At 41.4% G+C, this 21,451-nt stretch overlaps 1 protein-coding gene across 1 annotated transcript in view; it reads right to left on the reverse strand.

Annotated features, from left to right (window-relative positions):
• UBE3C (ubiquitin protein ligase E3C) overlaps positions 1-21,451 on the reverse strand; it is a 183,000-nt gene that overhangs the window by 77,170 nt on the left and 84,379 nt on the right. Inside the window, 3 exon segments of the mRNA XM_038389495.2 lie at positions 10,545-10,632; positions 12,360-12,464; positions 19,607-19,833. Coding sequence (XP_038245423.2) covers positions 10,545-10,632; positions 12,360-12,464; positions 19,607-19,833 — 420 coding nt within the window.

A 21,451-nucleotide genomic window follows, 5' to 3' on the forward strand; every position in this document is an offset into this window, starting at 1 on the left:
GTGATTGCACATGTCCATTCCAATATAAGTGACACCCACGTTGCTGAATAGGTGGTGGGCTCAGAGTTCACAGACATGCTGACTGTAACACAGCTCAACCAAAACTGACATCATCCCTGACCTGTTGGATGATGGCATAACGAGAAGAGAATGTATGCACTGTAGCTTTGCAAATGTCCTGAATAGGAACCTGTGCCAGAAATGACAGGTTTCAGAGTAGCAGCCGTGTTAGTCAAAAAGAAAAGGAGTACTTGTGGCACCTTAGAGACTAACAAATTTATTTGAGCATAAGCTCACGAAAGCTTATGCTCAAATAAATTTGTTAGTCTCTAAGGTGCCACAAGTACTCCTTTTCTTTTTGTGCCAGAAATGCTGCTGAGGATGCCTGTGCCCCTGTGGAGTGAAGAGTTAGGATAGGTGGGAGTGGAACACACACTAGTTCATAACATGTGTGGACACATGATATGATCCCAGAGGAAATTCTCTGAGAAGACATGGGAAGACCTTTCATCCTGTCTGCTACCGCTTCAAATAGCTGGGTGGACTTTGGGAACAGTTTGTTCCTTTTTATGTAGAATGCTAGCGCATATCTAACAGCCAATAAGTGAAGCTTCTGCTCTTTCCTGTTTGCATGCAGCTGAGGGTAGAAAACGGACAAGAAGATGGCTTGATTGCTATGGAACTGGGAAACCACTTTTGGGGAAATGTGGGTTGCAGATGCAATAGCAACTTATCTTTAATGAAAACCGTGTATGGCAGTTCCGAAGTGAGGGCACGGATCTCTGAAACCCTCCTAGAAGAAATGCTGGCCACTAAGAAGGCCACTTTCCAGGAGAGGTGGAACATGACACTAGCAGCTCTAATGGTGAGCCCATAAGCTTTGATAAGACCAGATTGAGATACCAAGGAGGGACGGGCTCTCATACTTGGGGGTACATCCTCTCTAGGCCCTTAAAGAAACACGGACGTCTCATGTGAGAATATCAATCTGAGGGGGGGAAGCCAGTATCACTGCAAGGTAAACTTTGATCAACTAGATGACCAAACTCCGCTGCCTCAGGTGTAGTAAGTAGTCCAGAATGAGCTGCAGCGATGACCTTGTTGGCAAGACCTCTATCTGGTCATCCCAGCGAGCGAACCACTTCCACTTAGTGAGGTAAGTGGCCCTGTTAGAGGGTTTCCTATTACCTAACAGGATCCGTCAAACCTGCTTCAAACAGGCCTGCACTCCCAGATTCAGCCATGGAGCTTCCAGGCCATCAGGTGGAGAAGCCAAGGTTTGGGTGAAGCAGATGACTGTGGTCCAGAGAGATTAGGTCTGGGTGCAGAGGGAACTGGGGGTCGCCACAGAGAGGTCGAGCAGGGTGGCGAACCAATGCCGGGGGAGGGCCATGCCAAGACTATCAGGATGACCTGCACTCAATCTTATTTGATCTGTAGCAGGACCTTGTATATGGATGAAATAGGAGGGAATGCATAGTATAGGTGACCCTTCCACGAAAGTAGGAAGATGTCCATAACCAACCCCAGGCTGTGGTCCTGCAGGGAGCAGAGCTGATGACACTTCCTGTTGTACTGGGTCACGAACAGGTCTACCTGTGGAGTCCCCCACTTCTGGAAAATGTTCTTCACTAAATCCGGTTGAAGGGACTGCTCATGGTGATCGGAGAAAGACCTGCTGAGGCAATCCGCCAGCCCAATCTGCGCTCTTGGCAGGAAGGAGGCCTTGAGGTGAATTGAATGAGCTATGCAAAATTCCTACAGCCAAACTGCCTATTGACATGGGGATGAAGAGGAGGGGGATAACGAGCCTCTCCCTGTTTGCTGATATAGCCACTGTGTTTTCTGTGAGAAACAAGACATTCTTGCCCACAAGATGAGGTAGGAACGTCCAACATGCCAGATGGATTGCCCAGAGCTCCCTGATGTCGATGTGCAGAGAGAGTTCTTCATGAGACCAAAGGTCTGGGGTCCTCAAGGGCCCCAGGTGAACTCCCCAGCCTAGCACAGATACGTCAGAGACGGGAGAAACAGATGGTTGGGGCCAAGAAAACGGGACGCCTGCGCAAAACCACCAGCAGATCTAGCCACCAGTCAATGGAGGTGAGAACCGGGGGAGGAACCATGACAACTGAGTTCAGATGTTGGCAGTTTAGAGTGTATACTGAGGCCAGCCACATCTAGAGAGGCCTGAGGTGTACTCTTGCACACTGGACCACATAAATACATGAGGCCATGTGGCCCTGCAGCCTTAGGCAAGATCTTAAACTTAAGATCCTTAAACTTTCACATGGAGTCCCACATGTTGAAATCATATCTGCTCAGGAGCGCCTGCTGGTTAGCGATCCTGAGCTGCATCCCCCACAATTGAGTAGACCTTTCTACTAAAAAGGTCCAGATTTTTTGAGTCCTTCGCTTTGAAAGTTGCCCCTTGCAAACTCTGTCATTCCCATTCATTGGCCACAACAACCACCGGGATCCCGGGTAGGGAAGGATGCATATACAAGAACTGAGCTACTACAGAGTACTTTGTTTCAGTCCTCATGGCTGTGGTGGGAGAGAAGAGGGGATTTGCCACAGGGTCCATGATGGCCTTTTTATTGGGTCCATAATGGCCTCCTTGAGAGATAATGCAACTCTTGACCGGCCCGTTGTGGTCAGGATGTTGACCAAAGTATGGGAGGAGTCCTCTACCATCTTCACCTATATGCCCACATTTTCAGATACTCTTTTAAACGGCTCCTGGTGCATCTTAAGACATCATCAGAAAGTGATGCGACCATCCCCAACACAGCTTCATCAGAAGAGGAGAAGGAGGAGGCCAGCATCAGCTGAAGGCACTCCTCCTCAACTTCCACACTGGATGGGTCCTGGAGTACCAGCTCCTGGAACGTGGCAGCCTCTGTACCAGAGTTTGGATCAGGGACTGTCATTGAGTAGGAATGCCTTGACTGTGTCTCTGCATGGAGGGAAAACAGTCCATGAGTTCCAAAATGGCCACTGCATAGGCACCAGCCAGTGGCCAGGGAGCCAAGTGCTCAAAGGCAACACCTGGCTTGGGTCCACCACTGGGTAGGGCCGACAGGAGGTGTGCTGAGATTGACTTCTGGCACAGGAGGAATACATCTAACTCCAATGACGAGGGATCTCTGCCCTACGACCACACCAGAGTGGATCCCACTGGTGCCGGCGATCAGTGCCAAGGAGGAGAGGACCAGGACAGGGCCATCATGGCCGGCTTCCCTTTAAATGGCACCACGGTACTGAACAGTAACTGATGGCGACATTCTCCCTTCTGTCCACTGGCACCGACCCTTGTACCACTGGTCAGGGCAGCACCAATAGTCAGAAAAGGTCCCTGGCTGCAGTGAAAGCCTCAGGAGTGGATGGCATTGCAACAGTGCTGGCACCATGCTGACCCTCCAATGCTGACAAATTGACTGGTATTGGACTTAACAGTGCCTGCATCAGGGCCAGAGTCAATGGCACTGACTGTTGGGATGCCAGAACCAGGGAGTGGCCTGACCTAGGTCGCACTCTGCATTGGTCTCAATGCCTAGGTGTCCTCGGGGTTGGGGAACATCCCCTCTTGGCCAGCAACTTCTTTCTCTTCTTGCTCAGCACCAGCAACAGCAAATGGTGCCGAGACTCCTTGATGGTGGCAGGCGTGCTCCCCGCAGATGCCTCAGTGCCAAGTCCAACCAGCATGGCTCCGAGAAAAGTCACGGCAGTGCCTCTATCAACAAGGACTTCAGCCTAGCTTCCCAGTACTTTTTGGTATAGGGTTTGATATCTCTTCAAATTTTGCAGCGATCCCCTAGGTGAGCTTTCCCCAAATACTTCAGGCAACAGGAGTGCAGGTTACTCAGGGGCATAGCCTTGTTGCAACAAGGCTTGTAGCCTGGTTACCGAGGCATGGCTCAGTACTGGGAGCAGAGGAAACTCCGCTAATCTGAAGAGAATAACTAACGAAATAGGAACGACAATCTCTGAAAATTATATATAAACAGCAATACAGTCCACAGAGAACTTGCAAGAGCAAGAGGAAGTTCCAAAGACAGTCACAAGCAGTAAGAAGGAACTGAGGGGACGTGGGGTTAGCTGGCCCCTTTATACCAGTGCTATGAGTGTGCGGCACCTGAAGGCACCAGAGCCAACCAACGGACACCACTGAAGGAAAGATTTCTGGCAACTGTGCTTGGGGTGTGCACATACCTACATTGGAATGGCCATGTGCAATGACTCAAAGAAGAAGGAACATTTTGTGATGATCTTATGGTTGAAGTGCTAGAGAGGGCCAACAAGCAGGGCCAGTACCAAAGACAGCGGGATTTGTGGTAAGAGGAAGGGCCTGCTGAGAGGCAAGAGGAAAGGCTCAGGCTGGCTGCAGGACAGAGGACTGAGTTTTAGCATGGGATCAAGTGCCTGCTTCATAGATCCTGGAACAGGAATGGCAGCTAAGATAGGACAGAGCTCAGCAGAAAAAGCTGTCCGAGTGACTGATATCACTAACGACTGCAAGAGCAGCAGCTCCTGCTGCATCACACACACCACATTCTAAGTCCTGGTGTGGTACCTGTGCTATGGTCCAGAAGCAGCTTGGAAGCCTCAATGGCTGGGTGGTCCAGGCAATCAGGCCCCATGAGTGGCTGGGCAGGGCAACCTTGCCCATGTAGCCCTCCATATTGACCCCCTTCCATTATGGATGCCTCCAACTCCCTCCCACAGTTCCACTTGCACAGCAAAGGGGGAAAGAAGGAAAAGGAGAACAGGTGGCCAGAGGACATGCCACAGTAGGGAGTTTGCATCTTGTACTTGGTTTCACTGTTCACACTTCAGAGTAGTAGCCATATTAGTCTGTATCAGCAAAAAGAACGAGGAGTACTTGTGGCACCTTAGAGACTAACACATTTATTTGAGCATAAGCTTTCATGGGCTAAAACCCACTTCATCGTATGCATGCACTGGAAAATACAGTAGGAAGACAGACAGACAGATAGACACACACACAGAGAACATGAAAAAATGAGTTTTGCCATACCAATTATAACTAGAGTAATCAGTTAAGGTGAGCTATTATCCGCAGGAGAAAAAAAAACTTTGTAGTGATAATCAGGATGGCACACTTCCAATAGTTGACAAAAAGGTGTGAGTAACAGCAGGCGGAAAAATAAGCATGGGGAAATAGTTTTACTTTGTGTAATGACCCATCCACTCCCAGTCTTTATTCAAGCCTAATTTAATGGTGTCCAGTTTGCAAATTAATTCCAATTCAGCTGTTTCTGCCATCTTGTGCCAGCAATGCCCCTCTGCCATGTACACTGGCCAAACTGGACAGTCTCTATGTAAAAGAATAAATGAGCACAAATCAGACATCAAGAATTATAACATTCAAAAACCAGTCAGAGAACATTTCAATCTCCCTGGTCACTTGATTACAGACCTAAAAGTCGCAATACTACAACAACAAAACTTCAAAAACAGACTCCAACGAGAAACTGCTGAATTGGAACTAATTCGCAAACTGGACACCATTAAATTAGGCTTGAATACAGACTGGCAGTGGATGGGTCATTACACAAAATAAAACTATTTCCCCATTCTTATTTTTCCACCTGCTGTTACTCACACCTTCTTGTCAACTGTTGGAAATGGGCCATCCTGATCATCACTACAAAAGGTATTTTTTCTCCTGCTGACAATAGCTCACCTTAACTAATTACTCTCGTTATAGTTGGTATGGCAACACCTATTTTTTCCATGTCTCTGTGTGTGTATCTATATCTATATCTATCTTCCTACTGTATTTTCCACTGCATGCATCTGATGAAGTGGGGTTTAGCCCACTTATGCTCAAATAAATTTGTTAGTCTCTAAGGTGCCACAAGTACTCCTTTTCTTTTTACTGTTCACACTTGTTCATGTACTTTGTTTTTATGTTTTTTTCCTGTAAGATTCTGTTGTTACTGATGTTTTGGTGTGGTAATGGCAGCTGGCCTCCCCAGAAATGGGTGAAGGTTGTACTTTTCTAATACATGTTTATAAATAAAGTTTATTTCATCAAGATAGTTTACTGCTATCACTGCTTCACATCATGAATCAAAATAATAAAGGTAAACAAATTATCATGAACGATTAGGAATTAGCATGACAATATTATCCTCAATACAGATATCTATAGCAATTCACATTTCCATCACTCTCTTACATCATTCCATACTGCGAATAATTCCTAACCCCCCATTTCATAAGTGATCATGTCATTCATTAGTACTTTCCGCACAATCAATGAGTCCCCATACTGCTGCCACAAACAAGCAAGTTCATAAAGGTACTATTCCTTCTCTTCCATTGGGCCACGCAAGTTCATAATATGGGAGCACAAAGCACCCATGACTTCTGTTGCCTGAGTACATCCAACTCCATTGAGGGTAACAATTTGGTGGCTCCTCACGGTCAAAGATTCCATTTGGGGGGAAATGGCGCACTTCTGGTTTCACAAAGATTGTGAAGAGCATAGCAATGTTGACACTACTGATGACACTGGAATCCAAATGGGTCTGTTAACATTTCCAATGGGATTTCAATCTGTCAAAAGCATTTTCAGCAACAATTCTGCACCTGCTGAGAGTGTAATTAAACCACCTTTTGCCAAGGGCCTCTGAAATCAGCGTAGTTTCAGAAGCCATAGCAAAAGCAAATATGCAGCTCCCCAGAATAATGGTGGGGACAGTAACTCCGTTTATGACAATGTCATTTGGTAGGAATAGTGTCCCAGCCTGTCCATAAATGTAGACTCCTGATCAGCAAAAAACTTTGGCATCATGAACTTTCCCAGTGCAACCCACACAGGTGTTCATAAATCACACTCTGCGGTCCACAAGGGCCTTCATATGAATGTGGTAGTATCCTTTGCAGTTTATGTACTCATGTGCCCCTTGAGGAGGGCAATCTATGGGCACACGAGTCCCATCAATGGTCCCAACTATAGTCCATAAAGCTAGCTTTGCATTTTATTTAGCAGTAATATAAGAAACCTACAGGCCTATCCTGTTAGCTTAAGCAATTTGCATAAGGCTTTGAGGCTTATGAACCGTAGCATAATTTAGTGGCTCAATAGTGGCCATGAATTCTGGGGATCTGGGAACATTGTGATTAAGGGGGAGTTTGTACAAAATAATATATGATAACCAAAGGAACACTGAACTGATGCTAGGCTTGGATATTTTACTATAGAAACACTGGCAGATGCTTAACCATGAACTTGCCATGGCAACAAACTGACATGTATGATAAGTTGAAATCATTAATAAAAGAAGCTATAGAACGAAGACACTGCAACATTAGTAGGGTGAGGAACTTGGATATGGACAAAGGAGGCTGGGCATTTGTATGAATAGTCATGGCAACTGTCAGGCCCTATAACAGGCCAGACCATCACGTAAGGGGTAGAATTTGGACCATCAAACTCATTTGGCATGACAGGGTAGATGACAACTTGTCTTTTACCACCAGATCCCCAGAAAGGGTGTGAGTATATGCGAGGAATGGTACAAGAGATTACCTTTAACATTATATTACTGCTATATTTTTATGTGGTTTGGAGCATTTGTCTCTCTATTTATTGTACTAATAAAACTGCTTAAACCTTTGCTTTGCCCTCAGTGAGAGTGTCATCTCTGTGCACTTCAGGGTTCCCAACTAGATATTGAACTTGATAACCTGAATTCTGTTGTGCCTGATTCTGGGACTAGAACTCATCAACCCCAGCTCTTTAAATTAGTATTAACTGGAAAATATTAATAGAATCAGTAACCATTTATAGAATCAGGCAACACGGCACAGTTTGGAAACCCCATTCTCTGAAAGCCAGAAATTACTTCAGGAATATTTTATGCCCCCCATTTTGGGTCAAACCATGTGACTGCCTCAGAAACCACCGCCATCACCACTTTACCCAGAGTTGATTTTCCAACACCAAACCGGTTGACAATGGACCTGTAGCAGTGTGGGGTAGCCAGCTTCCAGACGGCTACAGCAATCTGCTTCTGGCCCAGGAAGGGTGGCCTCATCCATGTGTCTTTATGTTGGAGAGTTTGGATTAGCTGCTCAAAAACTCCAGAAACATAGCTGTCTTCACGTGAAAGTTCTGACCCACTGCTGGTCATCCAAAGTCTGAATGACCATGTGATCCCACCAGACTGTGCTTGTGGCCCTGGTCCAGAAGCACCTGTCTACATACGGGGCATCAGCAGCTATACCAAGAGTTAATGAGAAGAATCAGCCAATTCAAGTCTGCCATTCTTGGGTTCCCCTTCATCTCCATCATAAACTATGTCAGGTGCCTTTGACGGATCACAAAATGCTGCCGAAATGTCTGCCTGTTTCTTACGGAAGCTCCGCCCATTCCCTGACACAGGAGTGAAAACGCAAGCAACAGAAGTTCTTCTAACGGTTCCTCCTCCATGTTGCTGCCTCCGGTAGCTGGAAATGCACTAATCAAAATGACTGCTCAGCAGGCTGTGTTGGCAAGCTGTTCAAACTTCCTATAATGTCAGGATGGACAGTCAAGTTTTCCCACAGTGCACCACAAAGGGCTATAGAGTGGCCACATTTTGGTGGGGGCTAAGGAGTCTGGGATATGGTTGGTTTGACTTGGGTCTGTGTACTGCAGTGTGGATGCCAGAGCCCCAGGATCAAGCCTGGGTTAGAAAATTCCTAATCTAGGGCTAATAATCAGTGTAGATGCTAAAGCCGTGTGTGTTCTCTAATCCAGGGTCAGCCGACTTGAGTCCCATTAACCCCACTTGGGCTTATATTACAGTGTAGACATATCCACAAAAGGCCAGGAGCAATCTGGGCCGATTGCCAAATATATCCTGATGCTGAAGTCTTCCTCTCCTTTGAGTGCATGAATTCAGGAGGGCAATATCTCAAGGTCTCAATATGGAGGTATATGAAGTTAGAAACTTTGAATGGGGTGCATGAGTCGAGGCTGTCTTGAAACCTCCTCCCTTGGTCTCTCACCTGGAAGCTTTACCTTGTCCAATGAGCCAGAGCTCAATATCACCAAAATGAAGCACTAGTGACCCAAATGCCTGGAGCAGAATACGTTTGGCAGAACCCTAGGCTTCAGTGGTGATGTTGTCTATACGTGAAGCAGCCTGCTGGGCTTACTGAAGGCATGGGAAAAACTGAGTTTGTGCCAACTCAGGCAGTGCTAGCACTGAGTCCTGGCACTTGATATTCTTGGCCAACTTGAGCTTCTGCTTCAAAGGTTTACCCACTCTGAAGCACTTCAAACAGTCCTTTTATTGGATTTACAAGAGTTTCCCTGGGGGTGGGGGGCCCTCGAGGAGTTGGAAGTGCCCCCCACCGTTCTCAGGACCCAGGTTAACACCTGGAGGCATATATAGTACCTCCTGTACAACATGGATGACGCTTGAGGCAGACAACTAAACAGAAATGACAGTCTGTATTCCACAATGTTACGCTGAGGTCATACCTCCCTCCCACAGAATTTCTCAAACCCAGAACTGCAGAAATGTGATTCTTATTCCCTCTGAGGGCAGTATGTGTTATGCACCCTTTCTCCCATTTTCCCTAGCGACATGAACTTGGGGAAGAAAGAAATCCCAAGGGTCTGAGAAATTCAAGCTGGCAGGAGCAGACACAAACAGCAGCCTCAGCAGGTTCTGCAGTAGGAACTAATGGACACTCATGGTATCAGAGTGCTTTCCACAGTTTTTACTCTGTATATTCTCTCTTCTGTGCTGATAGGCTGAAGTGAGGAGACTGTGATGCGGGGGGGGGAAGAAGCTAACAGCTATTCTCCACTTCCCCTGCTCTGTCCTCCTCTCGTGCCCAATATTCCCAACTTCCCTCAAGTTTAAGGGCCCTATCTTCCATTCCTTTCTCAAATCTTCACCTTAAACAAAATTATATCCTAAAAGAAGTGGAGTGAAGATACACAAGTTTGAAAAGCAGCTGATTATGCAGTGAAGTTTCTCCCTCACATTTACATATTATGGCAAATAAAGCTCATTTGTTATATTTATATATTAATGGGTAGCTTTTTAAAACATGTATTTTCCATCATAGAACATAAGAGTATAATGAAATGCTTTTATATATTATACAACAGTCCAATTTATATGTATTATATTTATATTATGTACACCCCCCCCCCAAGCCTAATCATTTCTTCACCCTATCATCATTGATATCAGGAGGAATGGCAGCAGGAGGCTTAGGGGAAGCTGCTTCTTCCAATCAGGAAGAAATGTTACTTTATATATATTTTAAAAAAATATGAAAATAATCTAACTCTACATCACAGTCAGTCACATTTTAAATAAATTAGGGTACTGAGAACAAATTACAACTTAGAGACTACGTTGCTATTAGGAACTATTATGGTTAGCATGAACTATTCAACTGAATTTTGAAAACCTACATTTCCTTAGTATAACCACCACCTATGAGAGACAAATTGAGATTGCTCTAGTTCCTAAGGCAAAAGTGATGTAGACACAATATCTTACCATCCAAAGTAGATTGCAGTGGTCCTATTCTTCCCATTCTTCTGACTCTCCAAACGTGTCTGGCTGATGGCACATAAAGCTGTGTAACCTAATAAGTTAATAAACCTTGTAGTTAAACATTTACTATTAAAGATGCAAATAAATACATGCTTAAATAGTATGCTGAGTCCAAGCAGTTGTGTTGGAAAATCTAAATTGTTATTAAAATTATATTCAGCTAAAACTAGAGTGAATGCAATTTTAAGATAGAGAAATCAAGAAATCAAAAATCAGAACATGATAGGGTGAAAGGTAAGCCTTAACTCTGCCTCATCGTGGTTATGACTTGAAGTATGGTTGTAAAACACTGGTGAAATACAATATACAGTATAATTCACACTACCAATTACTGTATATCACATACAGTAAATTACAGTACTTAACACACATTCTTCAGATATAGTTTGTTTTTTTTAAGTGTCAAATGAAAACTCATTCCTTTCAGCATTTCTGTGAAATATCTAGGCACAAGATCTTAAATAAATAAATACATAAATAAATAAAAGCAAGCAAGCATGAAGAACTGGACCATTCCAGATATTTAGATTATCTCAAACTTTGGGAAGTTTCAAGTGTTTAGATCACATAAAATAAAAAGAATTTTTTATTGTGCACGAGCAATACTACCAGCTGCTAAGAGTTATACAGTGAAAACTGTTGGACCAGTTTACTTCAAACTTGGCTTGTTTCTTAGATCCAAGCCTTCAACTGTTCCAGTTATGCTTGAGCAAACTTTCTGACTGGTATATTAGTATTCCACCTCCAACACACATACACACTCTTCAGAAACAACAGGCATGATTTTGCTTTAACTTTAAAGGAAATAAAGTCTCTCTCTTTTCACACAACAAACAGCCAACCTGTGGAACTCCTTTCCAGAGGATGTTGTAGAGGGCAAGACCATAACAGGATTCAAAAAAGAACAAGATAAGTTCAAGGAGAATAGGTCCATCAATGGCTATTAGCCAGGATGGGCAGGGATGGTGTACCTAGCCTCTGTTTACCAGAAGCTGGAAATGGGCGACAGGGGATGGATCACTTGATGATTGCCTGTTCTGTTCATTCCCTCTGGGGCACGTGGCACTGTCCACTGTCGGAAGAGAGGATACTGGGCTAAATGGACCTTTGGTCTGACCCAGTATGGCCATTCTTATGTTCTCTTCTAGGATGACAACATAAGAACATTTTTATTTCAAAAGCAAAGCCTGACTGCTTCCACTACAATTCAGAGAAATCCTCTTTCAGTGAAGTAATTCTTGCCATAATGTATATTCCTTATAGTGAGAAGAGGCTCAGTATGACCCAATTGTAATTTGCCCACTCTAATGTATCGAAACAATTTGGGATTTGCATTCTCCTTTCACTATAAATAGAACATTACTACATCCGGGGTCACTGTAAGTAGGGTCCACTTTACAAATTGATAATATGACTACATGTAACATCTTCTGATTATTTGCAAGACTAATGAGAAATGTTTCAGAGAACAGCAACGTATGTCTAGATTTTAAACTAAGTTAATTCCTGTGCAATATTGATGCCACACTCAAAAAATAATTCTCATACCGCATAACAAATATCTGACTATGTATTAAAACATCATATAATTTAGTCTTGCACTAGCTGTTACTAGTACATACTGCAGGTCATTTCTTTCTTCCAAGAAAATCTGATTCCTTGTATTTGGGAGTTTAAATATATTTGATAAAATACAGACAAGATAGGGAAACTCAAGGTAAACATCTAAAATGTTGTGTGAAGAAACATTATTGTTACCTTATCTGCTTTAATGTTTTCTTGTTCTGACAGCCAGTGATTTGGTGGACAGAAATTTCTCCTTGTGTCTCTAGATTTCAACATTTTCACTAAATTAGTGATGACCTAGATGACAGAAACATTTCTATTTAATATAAACTAGTTCACTAAATGAAACCATGCAAAGGAAAGGCAATTCTTCAAAGCAAATTTCTAAAGAAATCCTGTAATAGTGTGTCAGGTTAAATTATTTTCCCCCCTAAATAACGCTACATTGTTCTCATTGCTAAACACCTTAAAGACGTGATTAGCAATTGAGATGTGGCCATAAATCACCACCAGAATTAGTTTACTGAAAAGTGGTTCCCCTTCTGCAGATCACAGGAATATCTCTAATGTATAAAAAAATTATATGCTAACTCAGGGAGGCTAAAAGTAATCACTTCAGCACAAAATAATTTCCTTCTGTAAGATCATTTATTAAAAATAAGAGTTAATTTTAAGTATTTATACTGTGCTTATCAAGGTACCTGAGCACTTAAAATATATATAAAATGTATAAGATTTTTAAACATTTTTACATTAAGCATCATATCACCTGTCCCATATTCTAAGACTGAGTATATATCTCAGGCTGACAGCTCCAATTTTAGATTAGAAAAATTGTTTTTTTAAGAACATTCCCCATTTTTTCTTCTCCCTTCCTCCCTCCCCCACACCAAACATATTTTTCACAGACACCAGATACTGACCTAATATAAAAAAAAATCAATTATATTTAGTCTTGAAATTGTATAACTCCAATCTTCTCACCAAAATATTTTATATAGTAATATATTCATACTATTTATTTAAAATTACTTAATTTTTGTCAAAAGAGATAAGACCATTTCAATATCAGATGGTCCAAGAGGATGAGAGTACAGGTAAACACAAAAATCTGACATTTTAATATATTTATATAACAAAATGAGGAAGCTGGGGAAAACACTTATCCTGGGAACCAGGCACCTCTGACAATTTAAAAAATATAAAGGACACATCAGCAGCTCCCCCAAACCAGAAAATAACCAGTCAGAAATATCAAGTCAAACAGTACCTTTACATCTTTAACCTTACCTTTACCTACTGCACCCACAAATATCACCCTGATCACATCCCTCCTACTCCCAAATCTGGGTACAAATATTTGAAATGACTTAGTAACCCCACCCAAATATATGTAATAAACAAATGGAAGAATGTGTTATACTTTTACAGGAGAACTAGCCTAAAGCAAGTCACCAAAGCTACCACAAGGAGGAATACACTTTGCCACTTAAAATTATAGCACTTGAAAAATAAGTAGAAGAAATGCACAGACAGTGCTTTCAAGGTATTTCTTGCTGAAACACAGTCTTCATGGGCAGGTGTCAAAAGCAACAAAGAACTTAATGGACCTTCCAAAGAGCTTTGTCTCTAGATACTAAACAAAGGACCTTTTAATATCCAGTTTGTAAAGGAAGGTCCTGCAGATTGGAATAAGTCTGAAAGAAAATGCTATTAGGAAAATTGTTTGATTACACAGGAATTCTGTCATCGTCTTGCCCTTGTAAAATTCAATGCAGGCTAGATGAGTCATTAAAGTTCTGAGATTACATTAGCTGCCCCCATCCCCCCAGTTACAAAATCTAGAAAGAAATCTTCCATGTGAAGTAAAAGGATGTGTTAATAAAAAAATTTAAAAGAAACTTAAAGAAGACTACATTAAATTAGCTGGGACTGGAGTTACCCCAACAAAATGTATTGGATTCTTTAAAATGAAAAGCACAACAAACAAAAAAGATTCTTTTGAATTTGTTTATATTTTTTTAAACAATACATAAAAATGGGAGTTTCCTTCTAATAATGTACCAGATGCATGTATCAGTGTAAATTAAACGTCAGGAAATGTAGTTTTTGACTCTACTGTTTTAGAATAGCCAACTCAGAACTTAGTACAATATAATCAACTACTTAAGTGTTTGAAAAACTCTGTTTTTGATTCCACAGAAAGGCTTAGAATTCTAAATGCATCAAATCGTATTTTGACAGATATTTTTATTTCAATTTCATATAAGAAGAGAGGCATTCTACTGAAAGGAAAGTGGTCAGATGGTTCCATGTGTCAGATCTTGCCACTTCTAAGGCCCAAATTATGCTCACGCTTAACTTTACTGTGAGTAATCCCATTCATTTAAATTGAAACTACTTACATGCTTATCATTAAGCACACCTGCATTTGCAGGATTAGGACTTAAATGTCAGTATTAAATATTGCATACATGTGCTTTCCATCAACATTGATGGAGGTGGAGCATGGAAGACATACAAAACAAGTAAGGTTTCAGAGTAAGAGAAATCCAGAGCATAGTTCATAGAGAAGACTATATATACCCTATTTTCTTAGCTATGGCATTAGGAACCATTAATCTTTTCCCATGTTTTATATAATTCAGAAAAATGAAAGGAAAAGCAATCAATATTTTCTCAATAATCACAATCACAGAATTATACGACTGGAAGGGACCTTAAGAAGTCTTCTAGTCCCGTCCCCTCCACTGAAGGTAGGACTAAGTATTATCTAGACCAGTGGCTCTCAACCTTTCCAGACTATATACCCTTTCAGGACTCTGATTTGTCTTGCGTACCCCCAAGTTTCACCTTACTTAAAAACTATTTGCTTTACAAAATCAGACCTAAAAATACAAAAGTGTCACAACACACTATTACTGAAAAATTGCTTCGTTTCTCCTTTTTTGCCATATAATTATAAAATAAATCAATTGGAATATGTATTGTACTTTCATTTCAGTTTATAATATATAGAGCAGTATAAACAAGTCATTGTCTGTAAGAAATTTTAGTTTGTTCTGACTTCGCTAGTGCTTTTTATGTAGCCTGTTGTAAAACTAGGCAAATATCTAGATGAGTTGATGTACCCCCTGGAAGACCTCTTCATATACCCAAGGGTGCTTGTATGCCTGGTTGAGAACCACTGATCTAGACCATCCCTAAGCTGCTCTTAAAAATCTTCAATGATAGAGATTCCACAACCCCCCTAGGCAATTTATTCCAGTGCTTAACTATCCTGACAGTTAGAAAGTTTTTCCTAATACTTAGCCTAAATTGCACTTGCTTGAAAACTTGTCTGCCCTCAGTCTTCTCTTCTCCAGACTAAACAAACCCAATTTTTTCAATCTTCCCTCATAGATCGTGTTTCCTAGATCTTTAATCGTCATCGTTCCTCTCTGGACTCTCTTCAATTCATCCACATCTTTCCCGAAATTTGGTGCCCAGACTGGACACAATACTCCAGTTGAGGGCTAATCACCGGGGAGTACAGCAGAAGAATTATTTATCATGTGTTGCTTACAACACTCCTCCTAATACATCCCAGAATGATGTTTCTTTTTTTGGCAACAGTGTTACACTGTTGACTCATATTTACCTTGTGATCCACTATGACCCACAGATCCCTTTCCACAGTACTCCTTCCCACTCATTTCCCATTTCTATGTGTGCAACTGATTGGTCTTTTTGCATTTGTCCTTATTGAATTTCATCCTATTTACTTCAGACCATTTCTCCAGTTTGTCCAGATCATTTTGAATTTTTATCCTATACTCCAAAGCACTTGCAACCCCTCCCATTTTGGTATTATCCACAAACTTTATTAGTGTATTCTTTGGGACATTATCTAAATCATTGATGCAGATATTGAACAGAAGTGGACCCAGAACTGATCCCTGAGGGACCCCCCTCCCTTGATATGCCCTTCCAGTTTGACCATGAACCACTGATTATTACTCTCTGGGAACAGTTTTCCAATCAGTTATGCACCCTCAGGATAGTAGCTCCATCTAGGCTGTATTTCGTAGTTTGTTTATGAGAAGGTCCTGCGAGACAGTATCAAAAGCCTTACTAAAGTCAAGATATACCACACCTATCGCTTCTCCCCATCCACAAGGCTCGTTACTTGTCAGAGAAAGCTATTAAGTTGGTCTGACAGGATTTGTTCTTGACAAATCCATGCTGATTGTTACTTACCACCTTATTATCTTCTAGGTGTTTGCAAACTGATGGAGCAAATAATTAAGCAATTATCTTTCTGCATACTGAAGTTAAGCTGACTGGTCAAATTCCCGGAGTTCTCCTTATTCCCCTTTTTTACAGATTGGTACTATATTTGCCCTTTTCCAATGCTCTGGAATCTCTCCCGTCTTCCACTACTTTCTGAAGATAACTAATGGCTCAGATATCTCCTCAGTCAGTTCCTTGAGTATTGTAAGATGTATTTACACTCATGTAGAGCACGAGTCTATTTGATAAGCTATTCCAGTTTCTAACTTCAGCAAAGTATTTTACTACATTTTTTTTTGAGAAACATACTGCTCACTTTTCTTTACTGTAAATCAGTGCAAACCAAAAGTCAAGTCTGGATGGTCTCCTTTGGAAAAGACCTACTGCCAGACATTGAAATCCTGCCAAAGCAAGGTGAATTTCAGCCTTGACTCTTAAATTTTATCAATAAATTAGTCATGTGTTTGAAAAGTAAACAAGTGCTGTTTTGTTATTAACCACATTTCTAGTCAAAACTAGAGACTAAGATATCTTTAAAATTGACATTTATAATTCACTTAATAGACAAAACACAAACTGCTGAGAACAGTATGGGTAAACTGAAAAGTAAATAAGTTCAGATAATTTTTCTGGAGTCTAGTAGCTGTCTAGAAAAGAGTAATTTTTGTGTACTGTATACACAACTATTATCTTGTATGAGAAGACAAGAATTCAATAGTTGCTTGAAAGAAAACAAAATGTTAACACAATTTTATCGTAACTGCAAGTAAAGGAGAATGATTAAATAAGATAAACTAAAAGGCACAAATAGAGGAAGACATGATATAAACCGCATACATAAAAATATCCAACATGCTGTCATTCCCAGTAAAATAGAAATACTGGCGTCTCAATTTGTGACCTTTAAATTGAAAGTTTATTTGGTAATTTAAAGACAAGTAATTAAATTAAATTGTGCAAACATATATTAGATCAATCTGCACAAATTATAAATTCAGTGATGCATTAGGACTGTATTCAATGCAATCAAAACATTATCAGTTACTCTCACTGCTACTAATGCTCATAATGCTCATGCTCATAAGTGAAATGTGTTGTAAAATCAGGCAGAATGGGCTGCATAGAGGCTATCATAGACTTGTAGAATGAATAAGCATTCCTTAATTAGCCCATCAGGTTAAGTGCAAGCATTAATGGGCCTTTCCTAAAGTCTAGCATGACATCTTTCTCCAAACATGGCCAAGAAGAAAGTTCCATTAGCAATATTAATACAAGCTTAGTTGATCATTTTCATTCAATTAACTTCTTTCAATTAAATAGATAGCTTGACAAAAGCAGTGATAAAAGACCTGAAGGGACAGCTGATGACTCGAACTGAACATTAGTGTGCGAGAGGTCACCAGTATTAAACGGACTGTAAATCTAGCATTCAATTTGGAAAATGCATTTCTTCTGCTCCCACTCCTTTAATGAACAATTTTAGCTGACTAGATGTGTTTGCTGCACAAATTTCATGGCAAGGCAAATACTCTTCCTCCCCCCCACCCCACAACGGTTATATTCTTAGGTTTTTTCCTGCCAACATTCTCAGCTTTCCGTAATTCATACCTTCGTTTTCCCTGGTTAAAACTGTGTAGGAAGGTATTGGTAGTTATTTAAGAACAACATACATTTAGGGTATGTCTACAGTGCAATAAAGCACATGCGGCACAGCTGCAGATGGCCCGGGTCAACTGACTTGATCTTGTGGGAACTAGGGCTGTGCGGTTAAAAACTATAGTGTAGACATTCAAGCTCTGGATGGAGCCTGGGCTCTAAGACCCTCCCTGTCGGGAGGGTCCAATCCAAGTCTGAACACCTACACTACAATTTTTAGCCACATAGCATGAGCCCCACAAACCCAAGTCAATTGACCTGGGCTCCGAGACTCAGTGCTACGGGTTGTTTATTGCAGTATAGACATATTTTAAGTCTACTTCACTAGACTGATTCACTGCTGCATTACAGCAGTTTTCCACCACTGGGCTTGATGTAGTTGTGAAATTAGTGTAACAGCAGTGAATATCAATCTCACAAGTCTGCACGTCAGCAAGGCATTTACTCATAGAATCATAGGATTGGAAGGGACCTTGAGAGGTCTTCTAGTCTAGTCCCCTGCATTCATGGCAGGACTAATTATTATCTAGACCGCTCCCTGACAGGTGTGTGTCTAACATGCTCTTAAAAATCTCCAATGATGGAGATTCCATAACTTCCCTAGGCAATTTATTCCAGTGCTTAACTATCCTGACAGTTAGAAAGTTTTTCCTAATGTCTAACCTAAATTGCCCTTGCGGCAATTTAAGACCATCGTTTCTTGTCCTATCCACAGTAGCTATGGAGAACAATTTTTCTCCCTCCTCCTTGTAACAACCTTTTATGTACTTGAAAATTGTTATGTCCCCTCTCAGTTTTCTCTTCCGCAGTCTAAACACACACAATTTTTTCCATCTTCCCTCATGCAGTCATTTCCTATTGTGTATGTGTGCAAACTCTAGTTGAGGCCTAATCAGTATGGAGTAGAGCTGAAGAATTACTTGGTGTCTTGCTTACAACATTCCTGTTAATACATCTCAGAATGGTGTGTGCTTTTTTGCAACGTTACATTGTTGACTCATATTTAGGCTTGTGATCCACTATGACCCCTAGATCCCTTTCCGCAGTACTCCTTCCTACGCAGTCATTTCCCATTTTGTATCTGTGCAAACTGATTGTTCCTTCCTAACGCTTAACATTAAGCGTGTGAGAAGATCCACTGATGTTAATGGAACTTCTCACATGCTTAAAATTAGTCACGTCTTGCTGAATTGGGCCTCAATTAATACTCATATTCTAACTTCCGCATAAGTCAATTAAAATATGAAACAAACTCAAGTCATGTCAAAGAAAAAAACTAAGATTATTTAATTTACCGTCACCAAAATGACATTGTTATTCTGTGTACTCTTAAATGCAGAATTCACATTAAAGCAAATGTTATTTCCAAATTCCACATTTCCTAAAGATAACCTCTGAGACAGAAGTATAATTGTGAAACAAACTGCAGCCAAATACTGTTATGGTATATGTCAGTAGAAACAGGTCTGAAAGTCTTGTTTAATCTGTAACTGAAAAACAACATCCTGTACCTTAAACAGTTGAATCCATCGTTTTTGTTCTGTTTGTATACATTGCTGCATTTCTGTATTTGTTGTAACTCCAACACTTCTAAATGCTGCAATATATTCCTCACGAACTTCTGGCTTGGTTTCTGGGTAAGCCAACTTGATGATTCCTAAACATGCATCTCGAAGGCAGCGTGATAATATTACCAGCTCTTCTAGTGTAAAAGGCATCATTGATGATTGTCTTTGACCTACAATTACATAAAACTACATGGTTACATTTTTAAAATAACATTTCTAATCATTTTTTCTATATTTATATAATTATTCTTTTACTCTGTTGTGCAAAAATAATAGTCACACAATAGAGAAAGGCGACGCACAAAGGAAACAAAAGCTAAAAAATATAAGAAGTTGGCAAAAATTAATGAATCTATCAGTCATTTTATTATTACAATAGTACTGACTTAAAATTACAATGAAATGGATATTAACATGCTCACTTAATTTTTGTTCTACATACTTAATGTTCAGTTAACAGCCTGCAGACCCAATCTTCATGGTCCTTACTTTACTCCTGGAAGTATTCTGCGCCAAAAAATTAAAAATTCTGCAACAAAAAATTAAAAAATCTGCGCACAATATTTTCAAATGCTGCAAAATTCTGCATATTTTATTTTTCAAAATAACACAATATAATCACACTAGTTTCAGTGATTTTTGGTCATTTTATTTCAAAGTACCTGTCAGCAAGTATGTCTGTAACAATACAGACAACAACAAAAATTCAGGAAATGTATTTTGACAAACAGATTTCTTACTAGGCATATTAACAGAGAACTCTGAGTAATAATTCACTTAAACTACAATACAGAACCGTATTCCCGCACTCCTCAAAAGCAGTGCAAAGGCTTGGGGGAGTCGGGATAACGGAGGAGCTGAGGGAGAGAGAAGTACATTGCTGGGAAGGAGCCTGGGTGTGAACTTTGAGGGCTGTTGGGTATGGGTGGGAAAAGTATGGAACAGGTTTTTTTCAGGGGAGGGGAGGGATTCTAAGGGAGCTTCCCCCATGCAGACGCTGGTTGACCCCTAGCCTCTCCCATTCAGGTCAGGCACATCTGCCCCTGATCCCATGTGTTCCTGCATCCCCATGTGTCCTTGAACCCCCTGTCCACGTGTCCCTCCACCCACACTCAGACACCCACTCCCCCATCCCAATGTGGCCCTGTACCCCCTGTCCCTATGTGGAGCTGTACTCTCTCCCCCTTCCCCATATGTGTCTGTGCCCCCACCCAGCCACTCCCCTGAATTTGTGTGTCTATACCAACTCCCCTGTGCCTTTGTGCCCCCAATCAGATCTCTGCACCCCCTCCCCCATCACCATGTGGCCCTGAATGTCCCTCCTCCCGTGGCCCTGTGCCTACATTCCCATTCAGCCCCTGCCCCTGCCCCAGTATGTCCTCCCACACTAGCCCCTATGAGCTCCCGACTGTCCCCCCAGCAGCCCCATGCTGTCTGTCTCCCCATAGCCTGTCACCTGACATGGCCTGACAGGCGCTGTGAAGAAGGCAGGCTCCTTTCTCTTCCCTAGCTGGCTGGGAGCTGCTGCTGTGTTCTATCGCCACAGAGCCCTCTGGTGGGCAAAAGGCATAACTGCAGGAGTTATTTTCTGATGGGAGCTGCTGCTGTTCTTGCACAACCATGCCCTCTGGTGGGCAAACGGTGGAACTGCAGCAACATTTTAGCAGAAGCTTTTTTCTGCACAAAAAATTAAAAATATGCATGGCTCATCAATTATGCACATGTGTAGTAGCACAGAATTCCCCCAGGAGTAACTCATGCAAAATTCCTACTGAAATCAACAGGAAT

Source organism: Dermochelys coriacea, chromosome 2 (genome assembly GCF_009764565.3).
Source record: "Dermochelys coriacea isolate rDerCor1 chromosome 2, rDerCor1.pri.v4, whole genome shotgun sequence".
Lineage (NCBI taxonomy): Eukaryota > Metazoa > Chordata > Testudines > Dermochelyidae > Dermochelys > Dermochelys coriacea.